At 34.8% G+C, this 27,149-nt stretch overlaps 1 protein-coding gene and 2 long non-coding RNA genes across 17 annotated transcripts in view; 1 reads left to right on the top strand and 2 right to left on the bottom strand.

The window, feature by feature from the left end:
- mmd (mind-meld) overlaps positions 1 to 27,149 on the top strand; it is a 341,450-nt gene that overhangs the window by 264,239 nt on the left and 50,062 nt on the right. For 10 of the 13 annotated variants that reach the window (XM_066295889.1, XM_066295897.1, XM_066295893.1 and 7 more), the window contains exons 5-6: positions 11,802 to 11,849; positions 25,865 to 25,944. In XM_066295889.1, coding sequence (XP_066151986.1) covers positions 11,802 to 11,849; positions 25,865 to 25,944 — 128 coding nt within the window. The remainder of the gene's footprint in view (positions 1 to 11,801; positions 11,850 to 25,864; positions 25,945 to 27,149) is intronic. The other 3 variants (XM_066295895.1, XM_066295891.1, XM_066295892.1) reach the window with 1 other exon arrangement.
- Positions 7,090 to 10,169, bottom strand: LOC136346607 (uncharacterized). 2 transcript variants are annotated; one of them, XR_010733329.1, is made up of 3 exons: positions 10,045 to 10,169; positions 7,422 to 7,565; positions 7,090 to 7,340 (listed from the first exon to the last, which is right to left on the bottom strand). It is a non-coding gene; the product is annotated as an uncharacterized lncRNA (long non-coding RNA). The 2 variants fall into 2 exon arrangements; XR_010733330.1 differs by having other exon boundaries at positions 10,039 to 10,119.
- On the bottom strand, positions 22,214 to 26,495 carry LOC136346608 (uncharacterized). Of its 2 annotated transcripts, XR_010733332.1 has the most exons (3): positions 26,067 to 26,495; positions 24,303 to 24,593; positions 22,214 to 23,353 (listed from the first exon to the last, which is right to left on the bottom strand). It is a non-coding gene; the product is annotated as an uncharacterized lncRNA (long non-coding RNA). The 2 variants fall into 2 exon arrangements; XR_010733331.1 differs by lacking the exon at positions 26,067 to 26,495 and having other exon boundaries at positions 24,303 to 24,954.

The following is a 27,149-nucleotide window of genomic DNA, read 5'->3' on the forward strand; positions in this document are numbered from 1 at the left end:
TTGAGTTATTTAAATACACCTTGCCTCAATCGCCCTATTTTCGCAAACTGATGTGCTCTGGAATATGATGAAAATAAATAGAAATACTATAAAAAATAAGCTCCTTTAGGAATAATTGTTGTGCACATATGGTTTAAGGAGAATTCATTGGCGTTTGGTTCTAGAAGATTTTACAGGAAAAAATGGTTATCAAAATTATTCGAGCGCTCCAAATACAGCGAGTACCGCAATAGAGATACGTTATACAGGGTGTCCTCGAATTACGTGGCCAAAATAATACCGCAGATTGTTTGAGTGAAAATAAGTCGATTTAACTAAACTTCCCTCAGTCCAAAAGTTGATAATTATGGAGCTACAGGGTGTTAAAGTTGAAAAAAAAAATTACATTTTCTTTAATATCTTTCGATTTCTTTGAGTTAATTTCACGAAATTTCATATTTGAGGGTATTTTAGGATACGAAATTCAAATTTATTAACGATTTAGTTGTTTCTTCTAGGGGGCGCCACAAGCGACCATTAGGACACATTTAAATCTCTGTAACTTTTTCGTGCCACGGTGTATATTATGTTGGTATTTAAAAACCTTTTTCCCTACCTTTTATACTTAGAAAAGGTATACTTTATTGACGTCGCTAGAAGCAACGGTTTTGGAGAAAAATGCATCTAAGCCTGATGATGCATGCAAATTACCTTAAAATTAGACGCCTTTCAATATTAACAAAAGTTTTCCGATTTGGAATTCTACGGAAAGGATATTTTTCCTTGTAAACTCGTACACTTTTTTGACTATTACAACGGCAAAGTCCATAAACTAACAGCATATCCACCATTTCAGAATAAGTGAATTTATTGGCCATACTTATGGATATTTACAGGAACAAAAAGCGAAACTGACAAGAAAAACTGAGGGCTAAATAAAAAAACTGACATTTGAGAAACAAATTCAAGTGTTAAAATGTCAATTAAAAACATAGCCAACTGAGTTATTTACTTAAAAGCGCTAACGCAAATATGCAGCGCATTAGAATTATGCGTTTTTCTCCAAAACCGTTGCTTCTAGCGACGTCAATAAAGTATATCTTTTCTAAGTATAAAAGGTAGAGAAAAAGGTTTTTAAATACCAAAATAATATACACCGTGGCACGAAAAAGTTACAGAGATTTAAATGTGTCCTAATGGTCGCTTGTGGCGCCCCTTAGAAGAAACAACTAAATCGTTAATAAATGTGAATTTCGTAACCTAAAACACCCTCAAATATGAAATTTCGTGAAATTAACTCAAAGAAATCGAAAGATATTAAAGAAAATGTGATTTTTTTTTTCAACTTTAACACCCTGTAGCTCCATAATTATCAACTTTTGGACTGAGGGAAGTTTAGTTAAATCGACTTATTTTCACTCAAACAATCTGCGGTATTATTTTGGCCACGTAATTCGAGGACACCCTGTAGATTTACCCATTGTAATCCTCTGTCTGAAGAGCAGGGAAATTATGAAAGCCTGGTGGTTACGAAACAAGCTATTCATAGTAAAGATATCAAGTTGGAGGCCTCAAAATTCGATATAGAATCTCTTGGGATACAATCTTTACTAAAAGAAACTTCCTGCGCCATACAAGCCTCGTTTTCAACCGCCTCGGTCAGAGATCGATAGTTATTTGATTTGGTGCTAGGCTTGATTTACTTTTGGGTTCAGAAATATTCAAACTCTCATCACTATATTAAAAGGTAGTGATGCAGCCTCAGACTTGTATCTGATGCTCACTCAGTAAAATGACTTATCACCGGATTCTAGTAAAATTGTGAAGCATATCCATTTCTGGTTTCAATGTTAGAAGAAATTCATGTCAGTATGAAAAAGACTTGATATGCACGAAGAGTTAGGAAGGCGGTAGGCGCGCCATTTATTTCGATCACTAGAGATTATTTGTTAGGCACCGCAACAGTGCTAAACTGTTATTTGAAATTAATGCTGAGTCTATAAACTCTTGCTCTGTCACTGTCTTCCTGGAAATATGCCCTTAGAAATATTTGATCCAACCACCATCGGTATTGTAGCTGTATCCTTATTTTTTATAAAATTATTGAGAGTTATGCTCTACATCATTGGTTTTAGAGGGCGACAGTGAATTTAATATTTGGAACTTTTCTTACGCCAGTAAGGGCTCCCATAAAAATCGAAAACTAACGGAATTTACGACACAGAATATAAAATTTTGAGTTCTTGAACTTTATTTGTGGTGTTTCATCATCAAAAATTAATTATGTAGGTATTTTAATCAGCAGTTTCATATCTAATTTACTTACCGTTTTGTTTGAAAACAATAATATAAACTACTCACTAGCTTCTGTATCTTTTTTTCAGTCTTCTAGATTGATACCGTAAAAAAATTTTAACCCAAATTGATGATAATTTCCGGATTGGAAAATAAGAAAGAAAAGGTTGGGCTGGGTCCTAAATATCCTTTCAGGGTTTAAGCAGCTTACTACATGTAGCCCCCTATCAGTTCCCCAACAGAATCGAAAACCAATTAAGGAAGATCTCCATGAGAACAACAGCCAATTATTTTCCAGGTGATCGATACCTGAAATGACGCTCCAGCTGGGCGCGAAATTGGTCCTGTAACTAACTCGTCTCTCTTGTTCATTTTTGTTTACCTCTTCCTGAAGAGAACGAAAAAATACGTCTACTCAAACACAGTAGACATGGTTCCATGGGTGATTTTGCATTCTAAATTTAAAATGTAATTGCCTGATTGTCCAAAGTCTCTCGACCGTCCCTTCAAACCCTAAGCTGCTCTAATGGGGATCTAAAAGTCACGAAAGGACAGCAAACGCTTGACCTTTATCCGTTGTTGTTAATTAATATCCATCCGCGGGTGATGGTTGGATAACTTTGGCTTCGATATGGTAATACAGTTCTATGGGTACATATATTTGTGTTAAGCGTTTATTTTCGCAATAATTTGAGGTAACTCTATGAGCATGATGGAAATTTGTTACAAGTCCCAACGAGGTAACAAAGAAAAATATACAGTAGACTTTACAAATGTGAAACTGTTATGAGTGAAAATAGGTGTGAATATTCATAGTGGCGGTGCATCTGGGAACTAACTCGAGCTTATGTTAAAGCAAGAGCAAATTAAAGTAAATAGACAGTATTTAAAGGAGTGTATTGTTTGTAAACTGTCGAGGCTCCATGAGATATCCATTTGTAAATTGAATTTGATTATTTGGGAATGATATTAGTTAGCCGTTTGATAGTTTGTTGATCAATATTAGTTTGTTCTGTGACTTAGAATTGATTGCATAGTGTAAATCAGAGAGTTTATGTCGTCAGGGATTAGGATGTTACACGATTCTTAATGAATTTTGACACCCTGTAACATTTCGATAATAACATTGACGCATTATATCCTCCATTAGGTGCTTAAAAGCTCTCAAATTGTTAAGTAGTTCGTTAATAATCAAATAATAATAAAAAAAGAATACGTCCCTAGACATTATATACAGTTTTAGGAAAAGATAAAATATAATAACTAATAATTAAAATATAATAATAACTTTATCTTTCCTTGCGATCCTTGAAATGGAGTGCAATTTGTATCGAACAATTATAAAAAAATTGTCCATCAGTTCTGAAATCCTTGAAATATCCTCTTTAATCGTCTCAATTTATTCAAGATCTTGTGCTGCGAAACATCTTTTATCACGAACTATAGACGCACTTTATGCTTCTCTACCTAAATAATACGATTCAAAAGCATGAACTTCGAAAGATTTAAAATTTCACGGTTGTCTCATACGTTTCGCTTGAACGTCCCCAAGTTCATACGTTTTTCGCAAACTTGCAAATGCCGCGACTTTACGAGGAATTAAGCGAAGGTTAGCGATTTTAAAAACAAGATAAAACACTTTCAGAAGGTTTCGACTTCCTTCCAAGATGTCGCCGAAAGAGAATAAAGTTATTTGATAGTCGTATAGTTTCACTGCTTTTTCTCTCGGGCGCTAAAGCTCTTTATTACGATGTTCTTGTTGTTGGGTCTTTATTTAGAAAATCGTTGCGGTTTTTTTTTTAAGTTTAAAGTCGTTGATCAAGTGCAAAAGCGTTGCTTTCCAGATTGAAATCGAAGAAGTTTTGAAAACAAACTGAAGTCTATAGAGACAACCTTTTTTAGCAGAGACTCTATCTCCATGGGGCATTATATGAGGCAATTTCTATTCCGAAAAAGTGACAAATTTGACGTGGCAATATAACGCCACTCAAACTTCAACGTAGTTAGGATCAAACTTAGCACCCAGTTCTAAGGTAGTGTGAACGAAGGGAACACCGGGAATAATAAAAACAATTTCGCAGGAAATTCGCTTTATACGGGGAGGAAATAAACGCCTGTTTCGGAAATTGGATCTTGATCAAACGTTGCGATGTCGAAGATTTTTAACATAATGACATTTTTCCCCTTATCCTCTTTCCCTTGATGCGCCCAATTATTTTGACGGAGCAGGAAGGAAGTAGGTAATGAGAATGTGTCGCCGGTAAACGTTCGGAAAGCTTGTTTCGTAGAAGCCTTCGCAGTGTAATATAATATCTCTCGAAATTACGGAAAGCATCGAATTACGAAAAGCACGCAATATTTTATCATTCATAATACACAGAAAACACGCTTATCTTTCTCCACACGTAAGTCGCATTATTACTACGTTTTGCTTTCAGAAAGATCTGACGATTTTGGTACTAATAGTTATTTTGCAAAGCCAAAAAATGTTTTATTCTCTTTGGGAATAACGCCTCACACATAAGTAGAATTGTTGGAGCAGTGGAACTGGAGATATTCTCAGTTAAACCTAACTGAAAATAACATTCACCCTTTATTATGAGCTCGGTCGAAAATCGTTGTTCACGGTTAGATGACAAATCTAGTACCGTCTTCAAAACTTTTGAAAAGTGAATATTAAGCCAAAAATTGAGAGTAATCTATTATAAGTACATATAAGGAAGGTAAATATCTAAAATATATAAAATATTCTGAAATTCCTCTTCTCAATCACTGAAGAATGACAGTTTTCTAACACTGAAATCTCAATATCTTATCAATTACTTTTAATTCGTATCTCAGGAACCTAAAGAGATCTTGCAACTTCGTTTGTGTAGGTTTATAGGACACATAGAAATAATTAATTTGTGCTCTCTTTTTATCCAGCTCGCTTAGACCTATCAAATCACATGCATAAAAGCAATGCTATGAACTCGGCTTTGAGCCATTAATCACTGGGGTGCATGTCGGTTTCGGCTGGCATGTGAGGAGTATGGAGTAAGTGGAGTAGTTGGAGTGGGTGCAGTCGGTGCAGTAAAGGACTCGCGTTATTCCTGAGAAATCGGAAAGAAAAATTTCAAAGTGTTTGGCACATCTTAAATATTCAACTCACATACGTTTCAGTTAACTGTTAATTTTGGGTTTTCTACCAATGTTTCCCAAATTCTGAAGACAGTGACGGATTTCTCATCGAAACTGTGAATGTTATACTCAAAGAGTTTTTACTGGGAATAGTGTACAACAAGCCCTACTTCTATATAAGACATTATTTGTAAATATTTACAAGATGTATGTTGGTCAAATACCAAGCAGATGTACCGAGTAAGTAAGTGTTGGAATTGTAAGAAATTATCTTTGATCCTGCAGAGTCGTTGAAATAATATGCAGTGTGTATATTTTATATAAAAGGACACGCTTTTCTACATACAAGAAATACATTTAAAACTAGCCAAAAAGGAGGTTACAAGATTTTCTAGTAAATTTTCAAACTCTCTTCCACTAAACGACAGTATACAACACTCATTTTTAGTCAAGAAATGTCATCGACACTAGTGACGTAACTCACGAATATTTGAAACAAAAGAATATCCGATTATGCGTATTAATAGCTGCGGATTACGTATATTTTATTGGTCGCCGTGCTGTCACTCGACTGAATCATTTAAAAAACAAAATCGATACAAAAATATACACATAAAGGTACGAATCATAGGATGAATGATAATAACGATACGATAAGCTCCAAACCTTCAAATAATTTTACACCTTTTTGTGCAAATGGCCAGCTCATCGATCGAATCACGATATAGATTCACCACACCAAATAATACATATTACAACGCGCACATAAAATATAGAATAAATTCATTTTCTAGGTGTGCAATTATAATAATTAAAATTGCTTGGATACGTCGACTTTATTTTATAATTCCACATATTTTGGCTATATAATATTAGCTGTGGTATCGTCATTGTTCCAGATATAACGTCAGACTAAAATTTTTTTAAAGGTAACCCTTATTTTTATAATTTTATGTGAAAGGGCGCACTTTCTTACGCACAGAATATAATTTTTTTTATTATTTACGCAAAAGTAAAGATACTTAAAATGAAGTAAGTATTAAAATTACAAAATGGAAATTAACAAGCATATCTACTTTGCGGTTATTACATTGTTTACAATTGGTTATTACAAGTAAATAGAGAATACAATGGGGCATAAATAGTCACAGAATAAAGCAAATGATTGAAAAAATTCATCGAAAAATGAGATTTGGCATTAAAAGTTAAGCAAATTAAAATCAATAAAATAATCACAAAACAGATTTGTTGCAAATTTTTAATTTGGAATTTTATTACTTATTACATATTCATAATACTTACATACTTCTGTGTAAACTTTAAAAATTCCGAACTTAGAAAGTGAGTTGTGGATTCAAAAATGACAATTTCACGTAAACTTTACGATCCTGTTACACAGAATTAGCTTTGTGCTCACGAATTCCCAGTCATATAAATTTTACGGCAAAAAATCTAACGGTTTGTTTAAAAACCTCAAATTCAACTATTTTCATGAACAGCACTGGTGTTTCATACTATAATGATTTTTTTTTTAATCATCCACAGAATCATCCCCTGAACTTTTAACAAACTAGTATCAAATACCTGATATATCACTATATTCTCAGTATGCACTGTATAGATATCTTATGGTGCGCTAACTCTATTCCAGTTATACTGAAAGTTTGTACCATAAGTTAAATTAAAACAATACCCGAAAATAAACTCAATGGAGCATGTTTTTAATACCCTGATTATTCCTAGTTCAGATACAAAAAACATTTGCTTTTAATTAAGATATTGCATGCACTTGACTATTCGAAAGAACGAGAGCTTTCTGGGCAGGGCAACGTTTAATAACGGGGGTTACCAGGTCCCGAAACAGGGATTGCTCCTAATATTTCCCAAGCGTTTCGTTTAAGGTAAAAATGAAAACTCCGACTCTCTAAGCAATATTTCCAACATGACTGAAAAAGAAAATGTTTAGCTCTCCCACTGGACCTTAATACTTTATATGTGATCTAGATTTAAATCGAAATATTTGTTACCGTCGAGTCCTTAGATCGTTTAGTCGGGGACTTACAGCTTGTCCTCGGGGAGTAGTTGAAAGACTTTCCATTCGATTGACCACAAAGAGGATAATCTTCTAGATATAGATGAGACGAAAATATTAGCTTTTCGTAGAAACTTATCTGTAAAATATCACGTTAAGTATATATCTATTTATAATATGTGCTAACGGTGCTGGATATTTTTGGTCATAAAATTTTTAAATCATTTTTTTAAGAGATGTCTAGTGAAACAATCCCTGCACGTATAAAAAGTAGAGAATTACGATATTATGATATTGTAACCATATGTTTCCCCCTAGAGCCTGCATCAAACCACAATTTTCCTTGCCGTTCCTAAATCCCTGTGACCTATAAATATTTAATCCCTACATACATGTCTACTTCCACGAGAAATATTTCAGACTCGAACATTCTGGAGTAAGAATTTTAGATACGAAATTGACAATAAAATGTTGGTACGCGGCACCTCCCCGGGGACGTCAATAGGAAATCGAATCCAGAAAGCTGGTTATCCGAAGGGGCTCATATTGCGTCTATTTGAAGGCTGCAAGATACATGTAACGATTCTAAAAGCTAAAAGCATTTTTAGCACGTTTTAAATGAATTCTTAAGTATTCCGCAATGAATTTAAAACTACAAAACCCTCGAGAAAAGAATCAGGGCTGTGACCGAAGCTGATTAATTACTGGTTGCCATTCTCTTATTCTTAAGCAAGAGACCAGAGAAGTGATGAATGGAACTGCTCATGACTTGCAAAATACTGCTTCGAGGCTGATTCATAAACTAAGGTAATTATTTTTCATCCAACACAACTGAGCAAATGAAAATTGTGATTGAAAACAAAGTTTTTATTAGTGTGCCCCATCCATTTGCATAGTTCTCTTGGACACGTCCCTGCATTGAGTCCTTGTGTGCAACGAAATGCGCCATATGTTTTGGCCTTTTTTTGTGTACCTTTTTACCACAAATAGGTACTTTTTGTGCTTCATTAATTTCAAATACTTCTTATAATTGTGAAAGAAAAACGAATATTATAGAAGTAGTAGCAAGAATAATTCATTCGTACAAGCAATAAACCAACTATCTGTAGAGTCTTAATCTTGCATATCTTTAATCGATAATTTTGATATAAAATTTGATTTTAAAACATAATAAAGTTATCTCGTTAGAAATAAATTGACAGATTAACAGTCTGCCTCAGAAATATAGTACTTAATGGAATTATTTGAAAAATATGCAGCTTTGTACATTTTAGAAAGGAATCGATTTCCTCGGTTTATATCCATTGACTCAGGTTGTCTTCATTCACAAGTATTACCCAACTCCAATCTTCTGGAAACAGGAGTAATTTGCCGTTCTCTCATTAGAAATGCATTAGTTACACATTCGATTATGATCATCTGAAAGCCGAGATTTGCATCCGACAAGTCCGACTCGCGATTTGACTCGTTTCGATTTGTACAATTAAGTTATCAGACTCCAGGAATCAACCATAATGCAGTGCCAGAATACAAAATCAGTAATTCGGATTAGCATATAAATCGACCTTATTGAATATACATTAGGGAAAATGGCGTTTGGTCCTTAAACGGTTTAGAACATATGTACGTGTATGCGTGAAGATTAGGAAATTTATTATTATTAAAGATCAGTTTCAGACAGAATCGTATAAAAATTTGTAAATGATATAAAAATATACAAAATGTTTCATAAATATGCTGCATCAATTTAATGAAATGTTTCTTGGGTCAAAAAAAGGCAAAATTTCCTATAGACATATGTTCATGTTTGCTTAATTTCCTAAATACATGGTGTTGAAGTTCTACAAAAAATCCATTTGTTACTATTTATTAGATCTTTTTTTCTTTTTATCATATTTTTACCTTATCTTAAGCAAAAATGCATGTTACACTATTCAAACGTAAAATGTACCATAAAAATACTCAACTTTTGGTGTAATTGTAAATGTCTTAAACACATCTAAAGTTATTGAATGTAATTCAATTTTATATTTGCAGTCATCGTTAATTGTGACGAAGTTGTAATTGTAGAACAATTCATTCAAATTTCTGTATAGAACTAATTATAAATATTAATTATAATTGTTTATAAACGAGAACTGAAATGATTAATGACCGTTTTCCCGGATAATCAAAGAGTGCCCGTTTTGTAATTTCAAATGAACTTCAGATTACCTACCGCATTTCTATCGACTATTAATAGAAATCCAGGCTTCTTAGATATTTACCTTTAATAAAAAAGATCTATAGGTCATAAATTTGATTGCCAAAACCGATTAAGGAAACGCTAAAATAATTTACGGCTTTCGGCAAAAAACGTCGCATGATACGCGGAATTCTTAAAGACTAATATTACAGATGCGACGGTAGAAGTGCCAGACAGTAAAGAGGCGAGAGAAATTTCCAACTTGGAAAACTCACGTGAATAAATTATTTTATTGTATAAACTAGAATTTAGTTATGGTAAAGACAAGCGTAATTAAGTAATAGCACTTGCAGACAAGGACATACATATAAACGATATTTGCAATTGAACATATAGCGCGTCAATCTGCACATGTAATTGAACATACCTTTACCTTATTTGAATTTCACCAAACTACCGAAAACTACGACGTCAAGTCAACTACTAGAGCTATTAACCCTCGGTTCTCCTGATCGAACAGTAAGGTCAAACATAACCACGCAAACATAGCTTGCCCACGACCACATTATTCAACTTGTTGATTGAGTTGGGATTATATAGAATCAATGAGAGTAATGATTGACATGTGGGATATAAACTGTTTATTTTCGTGGTGGGCTTAAATTACACATGTTTCCATGGCAACCACTCGATCATTGCAGTATACAATAGAGCCATTTGAGTTCGCATTGACTGCCACGTTACTTGATTGCGCAGCTGCAACTAGGCAAACTCAAGCTTAATATTTCAATAACTTTTTTAGTTAATTACTGTTTAAATTTAATAAACCTTAGCTCTGGTAATAGGGAATGGCTGTGGACAAAATATAGTATTAAGCTGGTTTTTTATGATCATTGTTCCCTCGGGAGACTTGCGGCTCGAGATGTCTCCCTTAGGAAATAATGTCTAACACACAAAGCTTCTATATCATATACTCATAAATTTTATGCTCTTGTTTTCCTTTATACCTTTAAAGATGCTCAGAAATGGGACATGCCTACCATTTTATATTTCTTTATACCTCCTGAGTAATATACTGAGCCAATTTTAACATTACTTCTATGCGCAAAAATGCATAATTCTCTCTATAAATATGTTTTTAATCAAATCAATTTGCGTACAAAATTGAAGATTATCTAAACACACAACTTGAAACTGTACTGGCCTTATTCAGCAAAGGTTTGTCTTGCGATGAATGGTGGAACTGTTGTCGGGCAACTCTTTGGAATTGGTATCAAAGGTGACGTCAAAATCTATTTGAAAGGTGGAGTGTCATTGAGCAGAAACTACTCATCTGTTGATTCTGGTGAATGGGGGCATTGGGATTTCGATAAACCTGTCTTCGATATCTTGGGAATAAATAGAGTTGTGGCATCCGTTTTAGCTTCGGAAATACGGAGTCACTTTACCTACCTATTTTCATGATTTTAAAAATAAAGGTCTCTGAAACACGACCAAAGAAGTATCGAGCGAAGAATCCAGTCTCAACATAAGATTTTAATAATTCGATATAAAAGAACAATTAAAAAATTGTGCAATTTTCTTGAAAAACTTTCATTTTTATAATAATTTATAACTTGCATACGCAAGGCTTCTGTAGTCAAGATTCAATAATTATCTCAAATTTGTTACGTCAATAAAATGAATTGGCCTTCATAAGCAAGATTGTGATATCCCTTTCACTTTCCAAAATACGCTTTGCTACCTTTGCCATAATTTGAGAAGATAAAAGCCACTCAAGTTGGATTTACTTTGAAAGACTTACGAACTTGGACTGAAGTATCCAGGCTCGAGACGGGATCAGTTAGCTTAAACACAAAACAGTACCTCAAAACTTTCGTATTTTCATGAAACGTCTTATAACCGTGACAATTTTTCCAGTTTAAAACCTAAGAGGCGTTAATAATTGGAACTGCATGCATTAAATGGTTCTAATTATACTATTTCTAATTTTTTAACGAGTACATGTTCTTGTACATGCAGTTGCAGAAACAGCAAATTTTTATCGTATATTATTTTTACATATTTTGAATAGGTCTACAAATCTTGACTATACTCCTTCTGAAGCGTTTACAAACGCAAAGTTCGCAAAAAAATCTGTACCTTTTTAGGTATACGCTCGCGTAATGTTTGTTTTTCTTCTCGTTCCAGACCAGCCAAGGAAGCTCTATTTTCCAAAACCATTACGGAATTCATAAGGTAATGCTTATACAAGAAAAACCTGCACATAATGAAAATTAATTACTCATTAATTAATGTCGTAAATATTTTGAGGAGAAACAAAATTTCATTATTGTTTTAATTTACGTTATGTTTCATTGTCACGGTTTTGGCCAAGAAATTGGCCTGACTTCATCTGAATAAAGAAATATTAATGCTGGATGTGGCAAGACTTGACTGAAATTAATTATTACTTTGGTGATGACAGGAGATGCAAATGATCCCGAAATAGGAAGCACTGTGTGAATTGAATAAAATATGAGACAATTAATTTTTTCCACCAAAACGCTTGACATGTAAAACTGTTTTATCGAAGATCATATTTCTAATTTTTTACGTTACTCTGGAAGGTAGTCAAGGGATAGATGCTACGTTGGGGTAATGGGGTAAGTAAGTGCATAAGCTGAGTAATTAAATTGGGGCAACCTATTCGTTGTTTCGGAAATCTATAAATGTTTGTCAAGAAAGTAAAATGTACAGCGCCTTACATTTAGTCATATTACTAACACTGAAACAAAGACCGAAAAAGAGCACCCGTTGTTGGAAAAAAGGGTTAACATATACATGTATATTGTCCGAAAACGTGTAAGCAAAAAAAAACGTGTTTCCTTCTCTGGAAGTTTAATGTCTTATATGACGTGGATTTAAGTTGGAGATTCCCTTGGGGAGACGGTATAAGTACACGGATAGAGATAGAGACCCGGACGTATTTAGTCTTAGACGTGGATTGCTTTCTCGTTTAGTCGCATTTATAAACTTCGTCACGCGCTAATCCCCAGAATGGCCCCATTTTAGGGGGCGTTTCATAAACTTTGCCGCAGTTTGTTTTATCGAGTTAACGAATTAGTAAGTTGTGACACTGAAAGTTACTCTTTAAGCAGACTAACAGTTCACGTGGCTTCATTTAAGTCCTCAGTTGACGTTACTAAAGGAAAATCACCATATAAGTTGCAAAGTTTTTGAACACCAGTCGCTGCACCTAGAGAGGTACGCGGGTTCAGTCTAGGACCTCAGAAAAAGAATTACAAGCCTTTCCTCGTAATGCTTAGGAGAAAATTACGAAATTTGTCAGTATTGTGCCCGGCTTCCTATTAATAACGTAATTACGATTAATAGTCGAGCACCCTTTGATAAATGACCCATTTAGACTCTGTTTAAAATTTTAACGTTAAACAGTCTTGGCCGCAGAAAAGACTTTGTACTTTATATAACGAAAAACTTAGTGCCGAGACCCTTCCAAATTGTTTAAGCTTGCTTTAAGCAGACTGAGGAAAAGCTCGAATTTACTTAATTTCATGCCTGCGGTTGTCTGTCATCTCTTTTATAGGGCAATACTTTACGGCCAGATAAAAGGGCCTTTCCAAAAGGTACGAACTTCCTCAAATTAAACTCAAACTACGACTAGAAATATAAATTGCCCTTCGGGCGAAACCCTTTTGATAATAATATAACTAGAACTTCCATTTCGACGATATAGTGCCGGCCATTAAGATTAATTCGAGCTCATCAATATGGGGCGCAATTTATCAAACATCCTGTAGGCTAAGGCCTATTCAGCTCAAATTGAGAAGCCGAGACCCAATTTATTGCTGGGGGCCCTCTCAGTGCGGAGGAAGGAACGGGGAATACATCACTCGGTGTTGGGAATAGGCAATTGTATTGAACTATCGAATTAGATCAACTTGTTTCGCTCTTGATGTTCTTAACTTTCCTAAATTTATTAGTACGTGATAAGATTCAAAGACTTTCTTATAGTATAATTATAATTTAATTTTAAATCTAGAATTGTTCAGGTATTTTGAAGATTAAGGTAAAATTGAGTTAAGGAAAAATCATAAGGGGGTGAAAAGTTGTTCTGTTCTACTAATTCAGAAAGAACATAGGAAATTAAACTCTTTGGCTACGTTATAGTTTTATTTTTAAGTAGAAGGGGAGAAGAATATTGAGCAAAGAGGTGCCTACAAAGTGGGTATACATACAAATATACCTACCTCTTACACACGCATTATGCTACGCATGCCCGAAGACATATGCTACTGTGAATCTAACCTGGAAAGGATAGAAGGAAAAAAAGAGGAGACCTCAAGCAGGCATGAGCTGAGCTTATTGTGGAAACAACCAAACTTTACCAATTTCAGGGATCAGTTTAGAATATCCACTACAGTTTTGCCATGGGCACCTGCTGCGACTTACTCTGTCAGGAAATGTTCAACAATGGAAAAGTTTGTGTGGGTGAACATTAAAGTAAGAAAAGTTAGTTGCAAGTTTGCAAAATAAGTGAGCGTTCAAGTAGAAATTAAAAGAGGATGTTGGCCATGTCCGCGCCATGTTTCCACTTCGTGGCTTCAGCAGGGATGTGTGCGTCCAAAGTGGGTACACACATGGCATGTTCTGCGTGTTCGAAACCATACACGTATGCAAGTGTAGTCTAGAAAGTATAATAGAAAACAAATAGGAAACCAGAATCAGGCATTAGCTGACCTAATTTTGCTACATTCGTATGTGGAAAGAGAATCTATAAAGACGCACTATAGCATTTAATATTCCACCATGAAAGTATGACACCTTTTTAATAAATAAGTAACTGTCTTCCACGAGAACGTATTACCCTTACGGAGACAAACGGTAATGGTCTTCAGACGATAAGCGAAATATAACGATAACGTCTTATGTACATGTTGTAGAACACCTTTCAAAGGTTTCAAGTTATACTTGAATTTCTGAACCAGACAATATAGAGGTGAACGCTGTAATTAGGTTTAACGCTAATCAAGTCTCATCCGGAAATGTTTCCGGAAGATATTGAAACAATGGCAAATGATGATTAGGTAACCAGCTTGAACAACAGTCACCTTTCTATTAACATTTCTTAGGTAAAAAGAGCAAAGCCGTTTTCACACTGTAATTTCAACATTATAAATCGAACTTCTGGAGATTTTTAGGTAAAAAGTTCCTGTCATTTTTTTCGCTTTCGTTTGAACCCTAGAAACGCAAAGAGATATATATTTCAATAAGAGTCTCAACAACTGATTGTTTCTATTCCTAATTGTTCCATGGTAATAGGAGGAAGAGTCAAAAGTGATCAATCATGTGATTTACGACTGGTCTGCATTGCAATAGGAAAAACATCTCCAGTTCCATATTCCAATTAAGAAATAATTCAAGAGGTCAATACGGTGTGTAGTGAATCCTTATTCGGAATGTCGAATGAACGGTGATATATGGATTAATCATCCATCATGGCCATCATGACGAATGGTCATACTGAGAGCGCAATTTGGACATTATTACCCTCTAGATTTTTAACGCTTTACCACGTTCTTTATCTAATCTCTACGAAAGGGGTCAGTGGTGTCATTAAACAGAAATTTTGACCATATTGTGAATGATGAATGTTAGGTGAGGCTCATTGCATCCTTAATTATAATATCACAGAAACAGTTTAACTTTCGCTTATTTAGTTTTCTAAGCGCGTTAATCAGGATTTTGATGGAAATCCAAATTGCGATTTTACTACTCGCTATTGTCTTATTCTGTTACCCTAAATATTGCAAAAAAACTTCGAAATTTCCAGGATTTTTATTTATGTCTTTGAAATTTGTACCACAGGAACTCTGAATTGTCGAAAATGCTATTTTTCACACTACTGATTTATTATGAAAGTATGTTATCATCAAGTTATAATATCAAAAACAAGCAATTTTACTAAGTCATTTTTGATATTTGCATCTCAATACACGGTGCAATTGAAAGGAAATTCATTAGTAGAAAACGATTGTCGAGAAAAAATGGTATTTATCTTAAGAAATATTATAATTTCAGCTCTAAAAACCAAAAGAGAACAGTTTTATGAAAAATAGTTCTCTACTCCTGAAAATACCAAGAATTCACCGTTCGGATGAGAGAAACACTATTTTAGTTAATGCACGCTAAGCTGATTTTAATTTTTAAACTGGTTTCCAGCTTCTGCTGAATCCATGCCACTGATCGTTTTACACATTTTTCTTTCCTCGACAGTGGATTTGGGGTAAAAAACCACCGCATACGTTTTCATCGAATAAAATACTTTAGTTTCCGCAGATTAGCCATTGTCTCCCTTCGTGGGGTTCATAAAACTTCAAAAACTGCATTTAGACAAACCCTGGAATTGGAAAGAAATCAATCAGAAGGAAAACATGCTTTTACGAAGCTGATTGATTATGTGAGACGTATTTGCAGCAGCCAGACGAATCGAGACTCGATGTATTTAAACTATTTAGTCTGGGAGAAAAGAGACAGGAACGCTCTGCTTAAATAAATGTGATTTTAACGAGTTTATTTCCAAACAAGTTCGCATTTCTGAAATATTAGCATGTTGCCGCTTTATCGGGCTTATGCGCTTCTTTTTTCTCTGACAGAAAAAAATAAATCATCGCGGTTTGGGCGTCTCCGACATGGGAAATACTTATTTATATCGTTAAAAACACATTATTCAAATTTGAACGAGAACCGTCGTCATTAATTGGGAACAAGACAAATTGAAGGGCAATTAAACCAGAAAGCGAAACAAAAGCGGCCTAAATAGCTCGGCCTAATCTATGTTTTATTGATATAAAATCTCTTGTCTGCTTCAAGTCCGACACATATTAATCAATTCGCAACCCTTTTTAATATCGTGGTTTTACCGTTTTATCCCCCACAGACTGGCGGCTGTTTGGTCCACTTTTTTTGTGATTGAACAAACAATGCATGGTATGCAATAAGGGAGACTGTAATATTCTCTTGAGTGATAAGTTTTTGTTGGGAGCGTATTATCTTGGGAGTCGAAAAATGTTTACTCATATTAGGGAAAAATATCAAATAGATGGAACTTAAGCCGTACTCGCACTTGATGCCTGTGCGTTGTTGAAACAGCTATCCATATTGCAACTTCTATGGTGTGTCTTATCAATACAAAAAAAAACGTGTAAAGAAATACATATCACCTGCATATGATCCGTCCAAGAAGAGAGTATTGAACAGAACAGCAGTCAGCCCGCTGTTCCAATAAAAACGTGTTTTAAACAAGCTCTCGTAATAAATTACATTTCTCAAAGTATATTTTAAAAATATTGACGTCCTATATATCAAATAATAAAAAAAATTAGTTTATATTCGACTATGCGCACGCAATAAACACTCTCCATTCGCAATTAAACAAGTTTACCACCGTGAAACGCCATCGCATTTGTGGAATATTGATCATTCAGACGATAGAACTGACCAATCAGCGGCGTCCAAGCCGATGATTCCACGTTGAGTTTGTTTACATAACTATTTTATATTAGTAAAATATTCTCATAGACTTGGTCAAGAGAACAATAAATAAAGGTTTCACTTTTACATATCATTCAATAAAAAAATGTAGCAAAAATATTCGCAAAATTTATATATTTCGATATTCTCAAATTTTTCGTACACCTCTGCCATTTGAACACCAATCAAATTTAACATAACAACTTAATTTTTTTTCTATTTAGCCGTCTTCCTATCTCATGTGGTTCGTTAAGGTTATTTCAGTAGAATTTTATAGAACTCACCAATAGTATTTTAAATCTATTGCCTCACTGCAATATGTAGAAAGTTCTGTCATAAACTGTATCCAACCTGCATAAAATACTTTAAGACAGTAACGTGTCGCAAAGCACATTTCGTTCACTTTCCTCGTATAATTCAGATGACTTTTCCTTTAACAGTGCCTTAACCAGGATAGGTGGTCGTGAAAATTTATCATATTGCCTCCCGTATAATATGTCAACAGAAAAAGTTAGATTTAACCCTTAGGAGCTTATAATTTAGAGCACCAGTAGTGCCAAACTCTCTAGAATGCATAAATTTCTAATTTGCAACTTCAGTAAAGGCACCCATAATTTCAAATGTGAGAGAGAGAGATATCCAATTAGCTGGTTATGAGGCTGATTATTACACATACCACATCAATCGTAATATCTGTAAATTTACCATCACGTGAACCAAAGCTTCATCTTTATCTGGCGAAACACTTTTTCGATTTAAATCATATGTACGCGACGTACTGTAATGGATTAAACCAGACCGGCTTCCACTTCTTCGTCGCAAAATAAATCGGCGATATATCCAGTAGAAAGCGTTTTCAAACAAACTAAATTAGCTCTTCCTGCTACGAAATCGTGTTTACAGTTGACAACTTCATTTGCTTTCACGCAACTCTTCAAAAATTCTCCGTAAGTTTCCCTTCAATTCTATTTCGTTTGATAATTTTCAACAGCTACATGAGATCATTATTCAAATATGAACTCTAGTAATCTCTCACTATGAACCTGTTAAAAAAGAGCACTAGTCCACGAATTTTATTTCATCCAATGAAAATAAGTGAAAAACGTATGAAATTTACTAAATTTGAATAGAAATGAACAAAAGTATTATGATAATCGCGCCTGGCAGTGCGGCAAATTCAATTTTCGAACCGAATTAGCCTCTACCATAAACAACTCGTCTGTAATTTACTGCTCATTTGTGTTTGGAACTTTGTTACGTTATTTAATAACTCCCGTGGATAGTTTATAATCTAAGCTTTCCTCTTTACAGCTTCGAATAGGGTTAATTCACGGTAATTAGTTCTATAGTTTAACTCCGGCTCATCCAGAACGAGAGCTATTCAAACATAGTTTTGTAATATACACTATTTTACGAAATTGGGACGGAGGTTCCTCGCTTGATTACTGTTTAATAAACAAAGACAAAAGGGAATTACGTTAAAAATTGGATCGCGGAAAGAAAGTTGCTGGGAATGGGAGTATTAAGGCCGGAACCCCTAATCTTTCTTAGCTGTCTCATGAATATCCAAAAGAAAGACTGCGTCAGAAATTTGAATATTACTTTTTTAATTATTTGAATGAGAAATTTACTAGAGATAATTATCCTAGGAAGAGATTCAGAAGCCTCGTTGCGAGGATTAGTAATTTTGGCACCAGGTTTAAAACTTTAAGGGCAATATTTAATTAGTGAATTTGGACAATGTCCAGTGCCGATGTATCCTCTGTTTCAGCCAGAAATTCCGCCTGCAATTTTATCCACTTTGTCAACAATTCTCATCCGTAAGTTCTGCTCTTTAGAAAACGTCCGCAGCGAATTTTCCAACGTAATTTGATTTTTAGAGCCGCACATTGAATCGTCCTCGTCGTCGGCGTAGATGCGCTTTTGAGGTTTTGTTTCTTTTTTTCAGCAGCAGTTCTCTCCTCCCTGCGAAATTTCGGAAATTTCCCGGGAATTGAATAAAGGGTCTTTTTGATTTAAGTGGATCGTAATAAATGTAAATCGATATAAATTTAATTTTTTTGAATTGTCGTCATTACCTCGATATATGTGAAACTTAGTTAAAGTGGCATGTAAATGTAGTCTGAGACATGACAAGGCTCTTTAATGGATTTCGCTACATATTGATGAGCTTAATTCTAAGATTCGTGACGCTATATTACAGCTCGGCTTTGGGCCGTCAAATCGCCAACACACTATCTCGATTATCAACGAAAACTTTAAAGTGGTAAATACGCTGGAAGCGTAAGTGTGAACAACAAATTTTAAATTCCAATGATCGATTAAACTTTGACTGTGTTTTCAGCCTCAGATTTGTAGGAAACCTCTTTAAGACCCTTTACTGTATCGCTTAAATGTCTGTCACAAATTGAAATTTCAATATTTTACTTGGATTTATTTTTTTTATCTAGAGGGCAATTCTAAATTATTCCACTTCGTTGAATTACACAAGATAGTGCTCTGTTCCATTTTCTTACTTGTTAGAGTATGAGTAAAAAGCAATTTTTCGTAAAAATAAAGCGGGATAATAAGGCTATGCAGGTCTTCATTACGCTTGTTTGACATTTTTGGATCTCCTGTTACACGGTTATATACACTTTCCTCAGATGCAGTTCAAAAAATATCAAATATATTTCAAAACTATCACTTTTTTACAAGACACGATGCATCTCAACATCTTCTTAGAAGTATCCTTCAATGCTGACTTCCGATGTACATAAGAACTTACTTTATTTAGGACCTCTATGGTGTTTAACCTGACTCAAGGAGAATTTTCGTTGGTGTTCATTAAGATAAAAATTGAATCAACCCCGACTTCGTGAACGTGTAGATTCTCTTCTTGTTACGAGCGCGATCTTCTCATAACTTGGAATTGGACTATCGAATCAGCGATCAATTATTTTTTAGAATAATTATTGTCTCGTATATAGCACCATTTAGGTTGAGTCTCTTTCTATTCTCATCAGCTTTTGCTAATGTGCTTCATAATATGTTCTTTCCCATTTTTGACACGAATTTTGTCTCTATATTTTGACTTTGCTGAGCCGCTGTTTCTGCTACAACACTTTTGGGAACTTTCCAACAAGAGGAAAAATGTACGATTTTCTTGGAGTTGGTAATATTGCTATATCACTATTGCTACAAGATGTAGGTAAATACACTCAAACTTCGTTATAGCGAACTTGGGTTAAAACGAATGCTCGTCTTTAATAAACTAAATGTCAGGAATGTCACAATGTCTGTTTAATTACGTGTTATTCTTATATTCCGATATAATGATCGGTTTTAGCGAACCTTTTTCGAGGAAAAACTTACAAGTTCGATTAGTGATAACGAACTAATGTCCACTAAAAGAACCATCAAGAAGAATTTATCAGGCTAATTTTAGAGTATTTTTTTGCCGGAATGATCTCGACACCCGAGAATCCCCATGTACTGAATTGTAGTAGATTTTGCGCGAATTTGATCTGCATTACCTACATTTTATTAGTATTGGCTGTTAAGACTTGAGTAATCTTCAAATTTGTCGTTGCCCATTTGGCTTTGCTTAAAATCAATGTGCGTATTCAGATTTACTTCATATCACTAATCAACCACCCTTTAAGTAGGCGCAGTTAGCGTCAGTTAAGACGAAAATAATATATATATGGACATGTTAACTAAAATTTGATATAACGAACATCCGGCTATAGCAAACAAAATCTTTGATCTTCTCGTATTCGTTATAACCGAGTTCGTTTGCATTGTGCTATTAAAACTTGGATTTTCACTTAAATCCAATGTTCTAAGTCTCATGTTATGAACAAAAAATTTGCCCCCGAAGATTTAATTCCTGAAAGCTCAACAAGTTCACACGTAACGCGATTCCTAATGTTACACAAAGATATATCAGTAAGCTTCCGACGTGTAAACAATATCGATAATCCAGTTACGAGCGACGGAGTATCGAAAACTAATTTAATTCTGATTCAACCGGCAGTTAATTATCTTTCAGCTAAATCGAAAACGTGAACCGATTCCAACAGGCTAAATTATTAACTTTTGTTTTTAGTATAAAAAAAAACAAACGAAATCCGAGACTAAACTCTCATCATAACGTGGGAGCTTTTTCGTCGAAAATTAATAAGGTTTAATAAATCCGGAACGTTTCGGAAAAACAAAAATATCTGTCTATTGAAAACGTTTGCTGAATAGAGTCAGTTCCTGTTCAAACAATGGAGCAACAGCCATCACCAAACTAATTGAAGCTTTAATCCTTTGGCAATGTGCGTCAGACGCAATTATGAGCGCTTTTGTGCTTTGGAGTGACTTCCAACTCCCCAACATCATTCCTTTTCCGATGCATAATTAGTTTGTTGACAATGTGTGAATAGATATATCTCGGACTATTTTCAGAAAATCGCCCAGTCAAACAACATCGATTTTGAGTCTTAAGCACGGCAGAAGACCAATTAAAGTGGCTGTTGATGGAATCAGAGACCAATTATCTTGGGCAAATCGATACATCTCATGGCTCGCCATCTTCCTTCGAAATTGTTCCTAAAATTGGATTTGTGCCATACGTTTTAAGGGCGCTTTAGGTTTCCTTCGGGAGTTACATTGCAATATCTCTTGTGTAGCTTATATTTGGAAAAATCAGCCCGGATGTTCGTCGATCGCAGTAATGAAGCTAGACAATTAGGTTTCCAGCGACATAGAGAAGAAATCTTACTTTTTCTGGTATTGGCGACTACTATAAAAGTTTTCCCGTATGTAGGAAAAGCTAGATTTTGTATTAAATATTAAAACTTGCGTCAACGAAGTAACAAACTAATAATAAAGTTTTATCCACACCCAGGTTTATATAGAAATTTTTGCAAAAACCTTCAAAACTATAAAATTAATATAAACTAGTTAAAACGAATTAAAGATCATTTCTATATTAATGTAACAAATATTGGGTTACTTAAAGAATTATCAGACTCAAATAGCATTTAGTTTTTTAAAATTGCACAGAGAATGATAAAGATATTAAAAAATTACTGCAAGTATTTAACTTTCTACCAAGTTGTATTGCTGAAATAAACTTAACAAATACACTAAACAAAGAAAAATAATAATGACTATGTCTGCGCCGGGCTAATCGGATATCTTAACACCGTGTAGGCATAGAGTTGATTAGATTTTCTATCATTTCTCTTGGAATGTTGTTCCATTCTCTTGAAACATTTCTTCCCGGTCGTCTAAATATTTCGACAGTTGAGCGATTTCTCAACCTTCTCTGAAAAGCATCCCAAAAATGTTCTACGGAGCTTAAGGTTAGGTCCGTGGAATTGGCTGGCCATTCCAAAATTTCGATATTGTGTTCCTAAAGGTATTGTGTTACCAATAGGGCGGTGGGCGATCTCACATTGTCTTATTGAAAAACAAAGTTTGGACCTTCTTCTATTGCAATTAAGATAATATAAGGTTCTACAATGCCCTGTAAGTGCCTACGACCATTCACAATTTCATCTCGAAAGATATGCAATGTGGTATGCATTATTAAAGAAATGCCTCTGCGAATTATAATGAAGCCCCCTCCTCGACGGTAGATATCGCTCACCTCTACGTCTCCATGCTCCAATAAGTACTAAAACGCATCATTGTGGCTAAGTCGATGTTTTAACTTATCTGAAAACAAAACTTGTCCTTATTGGTCGATGTCTCAATCAACATGGTTTCTGAAAAAATTCAATTCCGCTCTCCGATGTTCAAGGGCTGATTGGAGCCTCACAGCTCTGACCTGGATGGTATGTTGACGTCGTGAAGCCTACAGTCGTGATGCCTACAGTTTGAGTGGATATATTCGCTTTCCCATAGCGCCAAAATAAATATCAGCAATATTTCTTGTTATTCTTGTTGTATTTTGTGATGCTTATCTTACTAAATTGCGGTCTTTGCGAGGTGTTGTCATCCTTTCTCAAGCAAGATAAAGCCTTCTGATGACTTTACCAAACTTCTTATGCAGGCTAAGAAGTCTGGAAGTTATCGAATAGTTTCTTAGAAATATCCTTCCAATGCTCCAAACAAAGTACTGCCCTGACCACTTTATCTCGATTTAAAAGTGTCCTGCGAGCAATATGCCTTCTTATAGTGTTGTCGAAATTCATCGTGAGTCGTAAAAAATGCATTCATTGTAATGCGGTGTACTGCAATGAATAATGCAAAATAAACTAAATGTTATATTCAAAATATCATAAAATAAAATTTTGTAATTTTTTAGAAAAATATGCAAACAAAAAGATTATCATTCTTGACATTCCTTAACTTTGGTACTGAGAAGATACCAGTAAATAGAATTATATAGAACCTGTCTAAAAAGGTACTAAACTGCAAGCAAAAAGTGATATTTAATTGACTTTGCCTAGTGTACATTCCACTTTGCTTGGTTGGCGAGGATAAGTGCAAAATTCTAATGAGAAATCAAGAATCTTCATCAAGAAATTAATATTTTCAAATGATCCCTGATACTAGACTCTTGAATGCAAAGAACCTTTATCGAAAAATAACATCAAAGCAGCGTGTATTTCTTGGAACTGCACAGAGTTCTATCATATTTATTTAGGTTTTTTCACAGCGTTTCAGCAAACTTATATAAATGCGCATATTTCATTTACACTTCTAATACAATAAGCTATAATTTTCCTTGCTTTGCCAAAGAAATCTAACCGTAAAGGTTTAATTCACTATTAATGTACATTCTACAAATACTAACAACCTAACTTGCAAATTTTAGATATTATTTGTGTCGGTGATGGAAGTATAAATTGAAGTTCAAAATAAAGTGTTATTCGTGGAGAAAAAAATAGATGCAATATGTAGGGGAAAATGGAAACAACTTTTATGTTCCTATCCATTATCCAGTACCGAAAAACACTAAACCTGAATTAACTACTCATGTGAATTTGGGAAAAGGTGCAAAAAAGGGTCAACATGTATTTTGTAAACCGTCATTTTTTGAACGAACATTTCAGAATGGGCATTAGGATGGCCTAAACGTAATAATTAATATAAGTGAATTGATAGGAATAATTATATTCCAATTTACACTACATATTCATCATTAGTAGGATAACGAACGATTTTCAAAATCCCTACCTTTCATTGTTTTGTGGTAAAATGTAGTCGAAAACAATATCTAGTTTCCTGATTGCTGTAATGATCTTGCGAGAGACGATCCTCCATGTTCGATTCGCTGCCTGCTAGCGCCAAAGGGCGTTATCCAATTAGGCTTTGGACGCCCAGATATTTGTATAGGTTTAATTATCATCGAGGTCCTGCCACTTTAATTCCTGCTCGAGCATTGTTAGTCCTTTGACCACGACTTGTTAGGCCGTATGTACCCTTGCAAATTAAATATGATTTGGGAAAGGATCCTAGACGGGCGCCCTAGAATATTGTTTCTAAGTCTGTATTCATAATAACGTTAATATAGTTCGGGCCAGTTAAGTTAAGAGAAAAATTTTCAGGTAGGGGTTAACTGGCTATGTTTATCGATTTAGGCTGAATGGGATTAAAATCAACTATGTAAACAGTGCCCCGCTGTGATGATCAAAAATATGTGGCTAGCGGGCCAAAGGAAAACGTTCATTACTGCGTCGATAACGAAATGTCAACATTTGGCTGAAAACATACAACGGACTTCGTTATGATGGTATTAACCGGTCTATGACGCGTTTTAAAGTAGCTGTTGACCGACACGTCTTGCTGCTTTAAATTGAAATCTCGTTAGCAGGATGCAGGCGACCGACAGGCGTCAATTTGCTACAAGATTAAACTAGGTCCTTGATCAGACTTATTCGTCGCTGCTTCCTCTCCGTCTTATTCGTATTTGAAAGTTGAACCGACATTGCCGATGGCCCAATTTCATTATCTGGCGTTCAGATGTTAACCGGCTGCCTTGCAGGAGATTGCAGCAACTTTTTACTCTCATTTTATCATGTAAATAAAACGTTCATCTAACAGTCGACTTCGCGTAGATTGCGAAACCAACTCCACATATTATACACGAATTTTATCATGTCATTCCAAGTGAACCTTAAATATAGGAAAACCTTACATACAAACACAAAGCATACGTGCAAAGAAGGAAAATGGTTTTGTTTCCTATTTACTCAAAGGAGAGCAACGTGCATCTGCGAAATCAGGCTTGGCTTTGCAGGTTCAAATGGGTCGCAACCATCTCTCAACGTTTCATTTCCATCCGATCCAAGGAAATGAAAGCAGCGCAAACCCCAGAAAGCCACCGTCGGGAGGTAAATTCGATGGGCTCAAAACACCGAAAATAAAATAAAAACAAGACTTTCGAAGTTCTTATAGTAAAAATGACAAATCAGTTTCTTTTGAGAGACAGCAACAGAACCAGGAAGTAATATTTCACAACAAAGAAAGACTCAGGAGTGCTCCAAAAAAATATGACATCCCTACTCAAAAAAGAGGGTGGTCGTATGAATAAAATCTCAACTGAAAAACGTTGGAAAAAGCACTGAAACAGCACATTTCCAAAACCTGGAGAGCATTGAACGAAAAGAAAAACCCCCTAGGGCACTGTAAATCAAAAGTTACAATTTCAACTCGGCATTTAAAAAATACTCCTTCTATGTAAAATTTATATTACTAGAAGTTACAAGGTACATCTGAAAATACCCTTTTTGTTTCAGACCGGAAAACACTACCATCGGACATCACTTCTCATAAAGGCCTTCAATCACAAGTTCCGTCTAGACCTCGAGCTCAACACGTAAGTACCATATTTGCTAATGATCAAATTCACATTTCATTTTCTATTATATTAAATCCTAATGGGTTAACTGATAAATTACAATATTCTGCAAATGACTACCTGAATACTAAATTACTCACCTTGCTTTCAAACCGACAACAGCATGGCACTTTGTAACCAAATTTCGGAACAAACGTATCATCAGTTCTAATTAAACAAATTAACAAATTCAGTTATGCCAAGTTTCACGTAGCTACGCAGGATGCGGGATCAAAATGGAGGTGTAGTGCGAAAAGGGGCCGATTTAAATAATTAGTATTGAATTTAATGGTATTTTCCGCGATGCTTTCAGATTAGATGGGGGCGACGCCTCATGCATTGTCGAAAGTTAATAGCATTTTGACAGCTGAATCTATTAATTGATGAATGAATCATTATTTTTAGGAAATAATGAGTTTTCATGGGAAGGTGGCATGAAACAAACCTAACAATGGATATGAATCTGATTCAGAGGGCAAATGTTTCGATTGAGAGGGTGAAATACGGGGAATTATATAATTTGATTACTTATCGCTATCAATCGCTCAATAAGAAGAGTTGTGGTAGGATGAAATTTCAAAAGTTCTTCACATCGTTGATAGCTCCAAGAAATTTATTTTTATATTATTCTTCAATTTGGTCCATTCTGCTTTGTCCTATTAAATTTATGATACTCAAGAGAGCTATGATATAAGGCACTCATATCCTTAGAGTAGAACTCCACTAGTTTCGCCACTGGAATTCCCTACAGCAATAAGAGATTACGTACATAGGATAGATAAATTATTGCGACTAAATTTTACCTCATCTTATTCTCCATATTAAAATATTGTCGGTTTATTTTTATCCTATCAAACCGATAGTCCCACTTGCAGAGTCAAGTACCTTCCTATGAGGAGTTAGTTTTACCAATTACTTTTCGACTCTTCTATAATACTTCACTGATTTCTATTGTTAATCTTCCATCCTAGTAATCTCTTCCTTTGTCAAAATTTATTTGAACGCTTAACCTCCCCATTTGAATATTTATTTCCTTGAAAACAACGATAACCTTGTCACCAGTCTGAGTTTCAGCATATTTTTTTTCAATTATTCTTTCCTTTGATCAACTAATTTGGGATAATGCTTTTTTGTAAATCTAATCTTCTAACACACCCATACGTTTTGATACTCATATTATATCA

This window comes from Euwallacea fornicatus, chromosome 23 (assembly GCF_040115645.1).
Source record: "Euwallacea fornicatus isolate EFF26 chromosome 23, ASM4011564v1, whole genome shotgun sequence".
Lineage (NCBI taxonomy): Eukaryota > Metazoa > Arthropoda > Insecta > Coleoptera > Curculionidae > Euwallacea > Euwallacea fornicatus.